The sequence below is a fragment of the Leuresthes tenuis genome, unplaced genomic scaffold, assembly GCF_036924035.1.
Source record: "Leuresthes tenuis unplaced genomic scaffold, fLeuTen1.0.hap1 SCAF_2, whole genome shotgun sequence".
NCBI classification, from domain to species: domain Eukaryota; kingdom Metazoa; phylum Chordata; class Actinopteri; order Atheriniformes; family Atherinopsidae; genus Leuresthes; species Leuresthes tenuis.
Window position 1 is genome coordinate 17,028,910 of NW_027325356.1, and position 13,309 is coordinate 17,042,218.

Genomic DNA, 13,309 nt, shown 5'->3' on the forward strand with positions numbered 1-13,309 from the left:
ACAGTATGTTCAAATTTAGAACTTCTGCAGAAGGAAGAGGGATTCAGAAGAATAGGACCTTATCTTTTCCTGTCCAGGATGATTTTTTTTGTTAATTAATCCATGGGCCTGAACCTAATCTGAATGTGTTTGCATACTTGTGTGTGCGTGTCTTTTTAGGTTTTGACCTAGTCCGCTGCGATGAGCCTGGTGTTCCTAATTATGGATATAAGATCCAGGATGATGGTCATTATGCCAACACCTTTGTTCTCTATTCCTGCAATCCCGGATACAGTCTCCATGGCAGCAGTACACTGACTTGTCTAAGTGGTGACAGGCGTGTCTGGGACAAACCGCTTCCCTCCTGTGTTGGTAAGTATGCCTGAAAAGATGTTTCCTTATGCATCAATAATTCAGAAGTATATAAAATACAGTTCAAGAGTTAAGCTGGAAGAATTAACAGTCAAAGCCACTAGATACTATTTCTTTGTTGCCATATTAGGACTGAAAAAACGAGTTTGTGAGCAAATGATTGAGTCAACATAGGTGAACATTTTGAAAAAAGCTTGTGGGGACTGATTCAACACTTTGTGGGAGACAATTTGTTGCCGAGCTCATACACCTCTGACCATCTGCATTTTGACAACAGGTTAATGCCAGGCATACATTTTGATTGATTTATTTGCACAGGGTTTGAATTTTTGTACACACTATTTTATGCTAAAGACTTGGACAGAAGCCTCAGCTCGCCGTTCCCTTCTCAGCATGCACAGTAAACAGCAGAGGTGGGAACAACATTTACAAGTCACAAGCAGGTCTCAAGTCTTTCCAATAAAGTCTCGAATCGAGTCCCAAGTAAAGACATGTGAGTCCCAAGTCGAGTCCAAAATCAAGATGTGGAAGTCCAGAGTCAGGGACTTTGAATTTTCGAGTGCTTATCAAGTCATCTAAGCAAATATCTAATTCAAATACACAATAATAATAGATTATTTCCAGAATTTTCTCCATTATTAAACTAGCAAGTTGGAAAACATATTTAGCCATGAAGCTCATATTGACTACCCACTAATCACTGTAACAATCTTGACTTACTGTTCTTTATGTAGCTTCAAATGTCAAAGTTGGACGTTGTTGCCTCCCCATCTGTAATTTTCGACCTGCATGTTTTGCATATAGCAATTTGCTTCTTGTTAACCACTTGGTGATTTAGGTAAGAAAACAAAATTACCATAGGTATCGTTTGTCCCAACTGAGACCCAGTAACGGCACGGTAAACATTTGTACATCTCCTCTGTGACATCACTGTATCTTGTGTTGGATCTGGGAATTCTGCGTAGTTAGTGTAAATGGCCTGGAAGTTAATAAAGTTAATTCATTTTAATTTTGAGTTAGTTGATTTGAATAAGGTATTGGAAATGTTTAAAAAAAATACACAAAGTTTTTTGTTTGTTGTGAAAGATCAAATATTTTCAAGTCAAAAGGCTCAAGTCTAAGTGAAGTTGCAAGTCATTAATGTTAAAGTCCGAGTGGAGTTCAAAGTCCTTTATGACTCTATCAAGTCCAGTCAGAAGTCGTTCAAATTATGACTCGAGTCTGACTCGAGTCCAAGTCATCTGATTTAAAGTCCACACCTCTGGTATATAGAACATTTCATCATGAGAGGCTCAACTTTATGTAAAACAATATTATAAAAAAATCATATGGATTAATCAATATTTTTGTTTCTTCAATAAATTCAAGATAAAACTGAATCAAACATGGGTATCACACCATTTAACAGCTGTGTTTTGCTTGTACTTTTTTGGACATTTGCTCTCGTCTTATTTCATTCTAAAGAATGTGCTTTTTGAATGCCTCTAATTGAAAACGACTAGAAAAGTGGTTTGTTTATAGTAGTTAATTCCATATTGGGAAACGTGACGATTGTTTTTTCATTATCAAACAGCTTAACTATACACTTCAACTCAATACACAACAATGATAGAATGATAGAATTACTGAATATTATAAAACTTGTTCTGACAGTATGAGAGATACTATTTATTCTCAGTCTCTGACATCCATTATAACTGAAGGTCTGACACAGTTATGTATGTCTTTCTTAAACATCAAAATAAACATTATTTACAGCATCCATTTCTGATATAACTGTTATGCAAACACAAGGGAAAATGAAATCTCATATCACACTAAAATATTTTTCTTTAAGAAGGTTTAAGCCTAATCTGTGACAGCTGACTGGAAGCATAATGTACTAATCAGGCACCATGTGACAGCACCTGCGCAATCAATATCATCTTTCTACAGACAGTAAAGTATATTTTCGAGGTTTTGAGATTGATTAGCTGCCAGAGGCTAGATTTAACTTTAGCTGGCACTTGGCTTCACCTAATTAGATTTGAGAGAAGTATGTCAAATGATTCAGCGGCTTTAACTATGGGAACCTTTTTTTTCTTCCCCATGATTATGGACCTGTGTTGTTTTGTCTTTTAATTACAGTTGGCTAGTCTGAATCCTTATTGTCACCAAGCAACCACCAGTTAATGCAGGAACTGGTGTTGATTTGAGTTGTTTATAGCTAGTTTTGAAATCCAAATTTGCTTTTGTTAGTCCATAAGTCTTGCTTGTCTGTTCCATTTTGCATATGCACTTTGCATATTTTTCAAACTAAAGCGCTTGCTGGGTGAACACAGGCACAGGTGAAGAACTTCACCCTCTGCCTTTGTAGCCTGCCAGAACATCTGAGCTATGTTAGATAGATCTGATCCAGATTCAGTTGCTTATGGCAACTAAAATAATTAATGTATATCGATGTATGTGATACATATACAGCATTTGTATGAGTGTGAATAAGAAGGTGTTTTTGACTGGACTAAGGTAAAACTGTGTGTGTGTGTGTGTGTGTGCAGTCAGTGCCTAATTTGAAACTGCCTTATTTCAGGCAATCCAGCAACAAAGGGGACACTTGCTGGCAGAGCCCTGGTTGAATTACCTCTATAGCAACCTTTATTGTTTCATTCTATTTGTCTTTCTGCCTCTGTGACAATCTCCTTCTTTTTCTCTCTGTCTGGCTCTCTCTCATATCGATGTGTATTAGCATGGAGATCAAGAAATGGCCTTGCCTCAGGCTGTTTCCACGCTGTCTTTCTTTCTGTGTCTCACCCACATCGAGTCAAACATGGTGATGGTCTACCTATGCGGGCCTCTTTTTCCTGTGCTCTCCCCTTACTTGCTCATGGCTGTTTCAGTCAACCTGTTCTACATCTTTTTCCTGTGTATGTGTATCTGCATGTTCTTTCTATTTTTTTCTTATTGGCCATGTCATACTAAATCAAAATTTTAATATATAATGTTTTTTTTTTCTGTTTCAGTGTCTTTGCCTCTTTCTTGTTTTTTTTTTATTTAAAAAACTTGGCAGAACACTTGCCTTTTCCTTCTGTGTTTTGCACCAACAAGGACTGAAACAACTATTGTGTGTGTGGGTAAATGAATTAAGATCTAAGCTGAAGTATATAACAGTTTTAAGTGCGTTTCTCGCCTTGTGTATAATTGTGTGGTTATCTTTCACTTCCTTTGTTTTTGTGCACACGTGCATATGTGTGCATTCCTCTCAGGGTAATGCAACTGCATTGTCCTTGTCCTGATATTGTGCATTATGGGGTGGTAATTACGGTGCCCGCTTAACTCACAGAAAAGCAAAGATTACACACATATATATATATATATATATATATGGCTCTCTCTCTAGCAAAATGTTTCCTAATCAGCAGTGATCTTCTGGCTCGGTGGGCTAACATGGGTACTATGTAATACAGTAGCATATTGATTTCACATGTGCTCTCAGACCTTTTACTCTGCTTCTCATTCTCTCTCAACAGAATACAGTAAAATATGGCCAAATTTTTTTTTTTCTTAATCCAGTTCTCTCCTGTGCTTGTGCTAAACCTTAAAGAGAGCGTCTTAAGGGATAATAGCTACCAACCTTGAAAAAGTACAGCAAGGTAGATCTAATGATTGAAATATCTCTTAACTGATTATTATCTAACTCAACCTTCGTACCTCAACCTAATTTTCAGCAAGAAAGTAAAAATGAGCTGTAATCTTAACAGGGCGATAAAGAAGACCAGAAAATGTGACTAAGAGAATCTCACGAAAAGAGATGAGTAAAATCATCCCCAATTAGAACATCAATGAGCAACAGGCGCATTGAAAAAGAATGAATACAGTAATGCCTGAAAATGTTGTTAATGCTCAGAATTATTTATGACTATCAAGCCGTACAAAGTTCTGTTTTCTTCCTGACATAATTATATTACCAACCAACCAATGGAGAGGTAGATAATAACTGTCTAACAGACAAATAATAAGTAAAGAAATTATTAAATACCATTCAATTGCTTTCATTGGAATTATTCACCCCTTGAAATCTGCATAATAAAAGCCAAATCATCCTTTAAAAAGAAGAAGGTAAGAAGAAAAAGATGTGAAAGGCAAAAAGAGCAACTCATATGAGGAAAACACTTTAAGACACCCACCACCTGCATATAAATTACAGTTTTAATGTCCTACATCATCAGAACTGATACTGAGTACAGGTAGATCCATTCCTCCCACATTATTTCACTTGCTGATGCTCAGCATAAAGTAGAATTTGAGACCCGTCCAACTCAAGACGTTAGTAACATTTTGGTACCACGAGACTGTGACCACCTCTAATTTTAAGTATGACGATAAAAGCAATGAACACGAACACATCCAACTTGTGCAAACTGATGTATAAAATAGACTGTCATGGTTTTATAGGAATAGATTTTTCTGTAAGGCGAAGGTGCGAATTACTGCATCACCAATCATTTCTACTACAGAGTTTGTAACAAGTTTGGTAAACTGTAAGAATCCTACAATCCTACAGTGGGCTTGCCTCTAATCCATATTTCCCCTTTTCTCCCGTCCTTCTAGCGGAGTGTGGAGGTCACATAACTGGAGCCGTGTCTGGACGGATTCTGTCTCCTGGATACCCTGCTCCATATGACAACAACCTTCACTGTACCTGGTCGATAGAGGCTGATTCAGGCAAAACTATCAGGTGACTAGAGGACCTTTTGGTACACACTTAACTAGACTATTGAGCAACACAGAACTATACTATTAATTTGAATTTATCATAATGTATATCTTGTGAACCTCATCAGATTGACATAAGTAATAATAGCAGCATCATAAAGAGTAAAAAAAAAAAAAAAACTGAATGTTTTCTTATGATATATTCATTAATAAGTGATAATAAGTGATACATACTTAGTGTGAAAGCTACTGCTGTGTTTAAGTGCAGCACATTAGTCATCACAGTGTGGCAACTGCTGATAGTTGTACGTCTGCTGGTGCGGTGTGTCAGTCCTCAGCTGCGCTTCACGTTATTTATCAATTTATTTACTGCCATTACTGTTGTTAAAAACATACTTTTTTTTGGTTTGTTTGCTTTCCCAGCCTCCATTTTATTGTCTTTGACACTGAGGTCGACCATGATATTCTGAGAGTTTGGGATGGTCCATCGGGGCTGTCAGACGGTGGAATCCTGTTAAAAGAATGGTCTGGGCCAGCCTTGCCTGAAGATATTCACTCGACTTTCAACGTACTCACACTGCAGTTCGATTCTGATTATTTCATCAGCAAGCAAGGATTTTCTATACAGTTTTCTAGTGAGTAGCTTGATGTGTTAATCAGAACTACTTACTTACAACATGATTCTACTAAATCACTAATTTCAGAGGCTGCCCTACTTTATACCACATGTCTGTTTATAAGGAAAAGCCAATTACTACATTAGCAATTAAATTGGTTAATTAGAAAACTCATATGTTTTTTTTTTTATTATTATAAAAAACCCATTATTATTGGCAAATGGATCATTAATCTGACTTTAATGCTTCATTTAACAAGATTTCTGAAAACTAAGTGGACTACTGAGAGGAGACCCACCAGAGAGTTGTGGCTCAATTTTGGTTGTATTACACAACTGTGAACAAAACACTAGGTGATGCTTAATCTCAGATGACATAACACCAGAAAGCGAGATTAATTTTGGATACCACACTGTTGTGCTTGCTACGATTGAATTTATATATTACGATAAACATGAGATTCAATAATTGTACTTGTTTTCAATGAGTGCACTGAATACAACCTATTGCTGCTGTTCATCACAGGGAGTCGTGTAATACTTTTGATCTTTGTGTGCAAAGTTGGGAAAATTCGGGGGGGTATGTCTGGTGAAGTGTGGCAAAACTTGCACATGACAGAAGTTTGCCCTCAGTGCTCCCTGTCAGAAAAGCTTTGTATCAAATATGGTTATTTCTGTGTAAAGGTCTACGTTAAACCAAACCTTAAGAAAAAGAAGAAAGGAAAGAATAAAACGGAACTAAGTCTAAAACTAATATGATATAAATGTTTTACTGTGGGACACAGTACTCAAACTTCCAATCCTTCCACAAATTTATACATAAAAATGTTGTTGAACCCAGTAAGCCTCCACTGTCATCCCTCACAGTATATCCTCACCTTCACAGGTGAAGTCAATCAAAACATTCAAGAAGATGAAGTTGACACATGACAAAAGTTTCTCTGGGTGCCACTGCATGGCCAGTGGGAATGTAGAGGAATGTAGCAAAAATAAAAGACTGAAATATCCAATTTACTAAAGTATTCAGACCTCAGCTTAGTGCTTGGTTTGACTTTGGCTTCAGAGGCAACAGGTGCTCTGGGACCAAGAGCTTGGAAAACCTTCCATTTTGAAGTTTCTCCCATTTTTCTTGGCAGACACATTCAAGCATTGCAAAACATCAGTGGAGATATATTTTCAGGTCTCTCCAGAGATCCTCTATCAGACTTGGTCCAGACTAGGGCTGTTTACTCTTCTGTGTTGCTTGACCATATGCTTTCGGCCGATATCCTCTTACCCCTTTTCACATAGAGGTCATGCTGCATTGGCACGAAAAGGATGTCCGAATGAAGCCTCAATTGTACCACTTTGATCATGCATACTGGCTCAACAGTGTGTTCCGTCAGCTGTCCTAACACAGACATCTTGATTTAGTTGTGTAACAACCTCTTCTGCCAACTCAGAGGTGCATTGATTTCCAACCCCTCATTTAACCTCTGTACCTTACAATCAAGAAGGTGCATCAGCCAGGTCTTGAACATGCAGGGTGACAAAAGCTCATGAAATTTAAACTTTATTCCAACCTGAGATCCTGATCAGTCACGAAAGAAATCCTATCAGGGTTCCTCTAAGTTTTTCTGTATCTATTTTTCACTCCATTCTGACCCGTGTCTAGGCATGGAACAACAGCTCCTCAGAATGACACTGCCACTCTAGGGATTTTTGTAACTATCATTGAAGTAATGCTCAGTGCCTGATTTGTCCCTCATTTGGAATTGGTCAGTCTTGTAAATACCAAGCAAATGGCTTCTGTCTGGCCACTCTATCACAAAATCCTGATTGGTGGAGTGCTGGTGCTTGGTTATCCATCTGTAAGGTTCCCTGATCTCTACAAAAGAGCTCTAGATCTCCTTCTTTGTGACCGTTGGCAAGTTGCTTGCATGTCTGACCAAATCCCTTCATACCCGATTACTCAGTTTGGCTGGGCAACATGATGTAGAAATTATGTTGGTAGTTCCAAACTTCTTCTCATTGAAGAATGGTAAAGGCTGCTTACCATTTTGGCTTTTGAAATGCCTCATACATTTTCTTGTATACTTCCCTGGATCTATGCTTTGGAAAAATCCTGTCTAGCAAGTTCATTGGCAGTTTGCTCAACCTCATTGCTTGGTTTTCACTCTGATATATATATATATATACACACTTTCAACTGTAAGACCCATTTTAGGCATGTGCCTTTCTAATTTCATATTTTTGTATTTGTGTAAAAAAAGTTGAGAGACAATTAAAAGAAGTAACTTACAGCAGAATATATATGAGCTGTAGCAGTACTGTTGGAAAAATGTAGTTATCCCATCCAGGCACATTGCTAAATTCAAATAGAGAGCTGACAATATAAATGCAAAAAGACAAAATTAAGTAATTTTTTTAATACACCTGGAGGGAACAACCACAGTATTGCTAACCGTTCAGGTTGAGTTAGTGTAATTAGGAAGAAAATAATTTTGTCATTCATTGTCAGTATAATGACTTTAAGCCTAATTATGATTTACCCTGTGATGTACACTAAAGTGACTTTCACTACCGTAAATATGTGTTTATTTAATCTACAGCTTCTGCAAAGCCATTACTGATGACAGTGCTCTTCTTTCTCTAAACCGAGAGTATGTCAATATTTGTTTGTCTCTCTTTTTCACCGTCCAGCCACAACTGCGACAACCTGCAATGACCCTGGTATCCCTGTGAATGGTTCTCGGTACGGTGACAGTAAAGAGCCAGGTGACAGCATGACGTTCCAGTGTGACCCAGGTTATCAGCTGCAAGGCCAAGATACCATTACTTGTGTGCGGCTGGATAACAGATTCTATTGGCAGCCCGACCCTCCAACATGTATGGGTAGGTGTACAGTAATCTGTGGACTGTGAGATGTTGAATTAATGATGACTGTAGACTTAGAGGGTGTAGTCCTAAAAAAAAATAGGAAAGATTATATGAATGAGGCTCTAGATTTTAGGATGCTTAAATGCTGTTCACTGTTTACTGTTTGCTCAAGTGAATTTATCCCATGATAACGGACTCCATCTCGGAAAGATGAATTATACTATTCCCAATAGAATGAAATAGTGGGGCAGGTGTTCATGAAGAAAAGGGGTGGTAAAAAAACTATTGTACCATCACAGACTGATGGAGTTAGCTGTGATTGGGTCTCTGTATAATATGTATTGAAAATCCTGAAATTGTCTGCTTTTTTCCTTCTCCATTACCACTACCATCTGGCCGACTGGCTGTTATTCTGTAACCCAGTGAGCTCCTGCATCTCCCGCCAGTTTATACACATGCTTCTGCTGCATTTTTTTTAAGCTCTCCTGTCCTTCCTTTATTTCACTCCACTGGTTGTTATTGGCTCCCTTTGTAAAGAAAGGAAGAGACTTGAAGACCTGCAACAGTTTCCTCACATGTAATCGACAGTCCTATATGTGTTAGTCATAGATTCTTCTTCCCACTCTTTTAACACAGCATTTTGCTGCTGTAGCAACTACATTTTTGTCTTTTTTTAAATGTCTTTTTTGGTCTTTTTTTCTTGTATTGAAATGGAGAAATTATTTATTTTCCCTGAAAAACATCCAGTTCAGTGTTCATGGTTGAAAATCTGATTTTTTTTTTTTTTGCATTTTAATTTATTCATGGTCATCCATAGCTCAAGGTGCATGTGAATAAAATTTACAAAAATAATTGTCCAACTGCCAGCATGCAGCAAAGGGCCAAAGACTTATTGTCTAGCCTTTTTGTTACATGTTAGACGCCACAGCTTCCTTTTCTGTTACTCCCTCCTTTTATTTATCACCCAGCACTAAATAGAGATCCTACAAGTCCATTGTAGAGTTTTCCTTGTAACCATGCCTGTGAAACACATTAATTCTTGTTTCTGATAGTGCCTTTGACCCTGTGCCAATGACCTCGCCTTTTGTTCGACTGCAGATAAAATGTACTGCTTAGATCTGCCTCCATTATGCTTCCTACCCTGTTTCCCCTCCCTAAACTTTTACCTCAGGAGGTGAATTTCAGGGCTCAAAAGCTCAAAAGATTAAACACATTACACAGCACTATACATAGCAGTCTAAACCAGTGTGTTTTGTGTCTGTCTGTGAGTGATTTGCAACTGTTAATGCCTTTGTTTACCTCTATTTCACTGAAGATAATCCGTTCACACACCCCTGCCACCCCCAAGACACCTCTGCATGTTTCGAACTCCTCCTTCACACCACCAAATTGCTGCTTGAATGCATCTTTCTGTCTCTCTTGCCAGTATCTCTATGTGGGCAAACAGGACTGCTCGAGGGTCATTTTTTTTCTTCAAACTACTCCCAGCTCCATACTTTGTAACTAAATATTACCAGCTTTCTATCTCTTTTTAGCTTTCACCACTGACAGCAACCTGTTGAGAACATATCTGTCTGCAAGGGGAGATTTTCTCTCCTTTAACCAACCTCTGCCATATTTTCTATCACTAAATAACTTTTTTCCACTCTGCTGACCAGTGGGAGTTCTATAAGTGGTCAATCAGAAGTCGTTATCTTTCAAACCTGATACTTTGTTATCATATTTGCCTCTCTCTTCCTCTCATTTTCAATTTAATTCCAGCGACCTGTGGGGGTAACGTCAGCGGTTCCTCTGGTGTGATTCTGTCTCCTAACTACCCCCAGCCATACCCTCCCGGGAAAGAGTGCGACTGGAGAATCAGAGTCAACCCTGACTTTGTCATCGCTCTCATCTTCAAAAGGTAGTGCCGGCTAAATTTGCAACATTGTGCTGTAGCTGCAAAGAGTTGACCACTTCCTTCTTTCCTGACATGCATGTTTATAAGCTTTAGCGGACGAATGGAGGTCACTGTTAAGTTCCCCCCTGTGACACGGTGCTTTCCTCATATATCTTTTCATATTCCAACATACCTGGCAGCCCAGGTATGTTGGAATATTTAAGGAATGTGTACATGGAAGTCAAAGCAAAAACCAGGTATGATTTAATCCAAAATGTACCTGTTTAGCCCTGTTTCGCTGGCAAAGTAAAACCACATCAAATTAAAGTGTGCTGTTTGAAAGAAAAGCTGCAATTTGATGTTTTTTTCTTCTTCACTCGTTGTGTTTACTGCAGCCTTACTGCTGCAGTAAACACATCGGGGAAGAGCCGTGATTTATCTGAAGTTATCAGTCTTTAATGAGTTTGTCCAAATACTCGGAGAAGAATTTCCTGGGAAACTGAGCTCAGAGGGCAGATGGTTATCGAAGGCCTTTTGAAATTAGTTTTTTGACTGGCATGAGGTGAAACATCATCATCCTCCATGGCTTTTTGTTTGTTTTTCTTTGCATTCAGATTTAAGAAAGTCAGTACAGTTATGTGCACAGTTGAGCTCAGCTGTGACATTAGTAGTGTTGGCTGAACTAACACAGTTTCTTTTTTACCGTCATGTGCTTAGTGGCTTTACTGCAGCAGACAGCAGTCAAAGTACTCTCTGTCTGAATAGTCAGATGGTTTCCTGATGGATGAGCTAAAGCTAAAAGCCACTCAGAAAAGGACCAACAGAGGAGAAACTTTTTGCCATCTACAAAAAAACCCCACTCAAACCTAAAAAATTTAACGTGAGCTATTTTCTAGATTTTTGTAGTGGGTTAGCATCAGACAGATTTCTGGAGGAGGTCTGTGAATTGCAGTCCATGTTGTGACATGGTGTTGCAACCTGGATTATCTGGCAACACACCGGATCGTGTTGTGGTTCAGAAAGTGTATTGAAAAAGTAAACAACTGTCTGATGCCCCTCAGGAAACCTTCCTCCTCTCCAAACTAAGATCACTCTTACTGCAGTTTACTGCAAAATCAACTAGATAGATACTGACTGCTCTTAAGTACAAGCCCACTTTCAAAAGAACCAGAGTATTCCTTTAAGGTAACTAATAACCCAGTTTGTTTGGGGAAAAAACTTGGAATAGGCATTTGCATCCGCCTTAAATGCTCCAGTGAAATCTGCTTCTAACATAATTAACTACAGCCGTGTAATGATTTGTATTGGGTTTATCTTTTTGTTCTGTGGCCTTCAGGTGCACCACAAAATATCAGACAGAACACAATAACAAAAGCAAAAGCACAAGATAAAACAAAATGACATTTAACAAAGCACAAAGTTTCCAAAAAGCCCTACGTTTCAGAAAATAGCAAGAAGACATAAAACAGAACATTTCACTAAACAAAACTGAGGGAAAAGAAAGACATTTGCTTTACGGAAAGAGTAGGTACAACATTTTTTGTTTGTGTTTGAACAGAACCCAAGTCCCTGTTGAGAGGTAGGTTGATGTCAGTTTCTGCCTGAGTGTTCTAATATGACACAAGTTTTGATATGCCTGCAGCAACTAACATTAGAATGTCCCTTCAAACTCCGAAACCAGCCATGAAAGAAGGGCCGAGAGGACGGGACTTAATTCAGCATAAAGCAGTGGTGGTCCAGTGGTGAATATTTAAAAGGCACATTCTGCAGTTAGCAAAACTGAGCCCTCGATCTTCAAATGTATAGCAAAAGGGATAAACACAGGGAGGACTTTCTGCATATAACTAAAAGAAGGAAAAAAAAAACATTTGAGTTTTCCAGCTGGACAAAAATTGGAATTTAAGAACTGAAATTGTAGTTGTACTTTTATTGCTTTTATAGAGTTGTTTGGTATTTCTTTGTCATTATTTCCCTTATTCTTTGTAAATGTGTTTAATGAACAAGGCTGAAGCTGGCTTCTGTATGACCCAGTTACCAGTGACTCTCCATCAGAACACGGCACGATGTGTTTGTGCCTGGCAAAGTAAAATCGCATCTTGTTTGTCGTGTGAAGTGAGAACTCAGTTTGTAATAGCATTATCTGAACCTCCACGTCTGACTCGTGATGTCGGATTGAATATAACGATGTCTAAAGGTGTTGCCTGTTTCAAAAAACAACCGCTGAAATGTTCTATAAAGACGCATTTCCTTACTTGTATTGCAGTCTTGGAATTTTTAAAACGTGTTTGTTTTTTGTTGTTTTTTTGCTTAGAAACTGTGTTTAACAACTCTTTATTAAAACCAGGTCTCAAGTTTTAATACACTGTTGTTTTACTGTTCTTGCACCTGATAGATTAAGGTGCTGTCCCATTTCTTCACTGTGAGATCTTTATGTTCCTTTTATGACATTTAGCAGCTTTAGTATTCAGACCCAGAGTGTATAACTAATACACAAGGTATTAACATGGATCATTTAATGCTTTGTCAGTGCAAGGGGGGCTTAGGTGCAGTTAAGCCCATTCTGCACCAGATATAAACGCAGGGCTTAAACTTAAACATCCTTTGCTCATGTTTTAACTTTGGACACGATTACATATTTAAACAAGTCCCATCCCTTTTCAAATATCACCACGAGTCAAAGTAAACACCTATTTTTTGTTTGTTTATTGATGTCTTAAAGTGAAGAAGAAGAAAAAAAGAAATACTGAATTGCATATTTATAGGAATTTTGTTTTTGTATGAGGCATCACCATCAGAAACTATCACTGGCTTCTGTAGAACTTCAAGCACAGACTTTGCTGTGCATCCCTGCTTGTGGCGTAAAGGCTCAGCTTTCTGCATATTAAGTGTAAAAATCCATAGGTTCCACTACAGCA

General features: G+C 38.2%; 1 protein-coding gene across 1 annotated transcript in view; it reads left to right on the forward strand.

Moving 5' to 3' along the window:
- The window catches only part of LOC140302486 (CUB and sushi domain-containing protein 1-like), a 275,604-nt gene that overhangs the window by 172,583 nt on the left and 89,712 nt on the right, over positions 1 to 13,309 (forward strand). Inside the window, exons 25-29 of the mRNA XM_072381305.1 lie at positions 160 to 351; positions 4,939 to 5,065; positions 5,467 to 5,678; positions 8,342 to 8,533; positions 10,280 to 10,418. Of these exons, the coding sequence (XP_072237406.1) occupies positions 160 to 351; positions 4,939 to 5,065; positions 5,467 to 5,678; positions 8,342 to 8,533; positions 10,280 to 10,418 (862 nt within the window). The remainder of the gene's footprint in view (positions 1 to 159; positions 352 to 4,938; positions 5,066 to 5,466; positions 5,679 to 8,341; positions 8,534 to 10,279; positions 10,419 to 13,309) is intronic.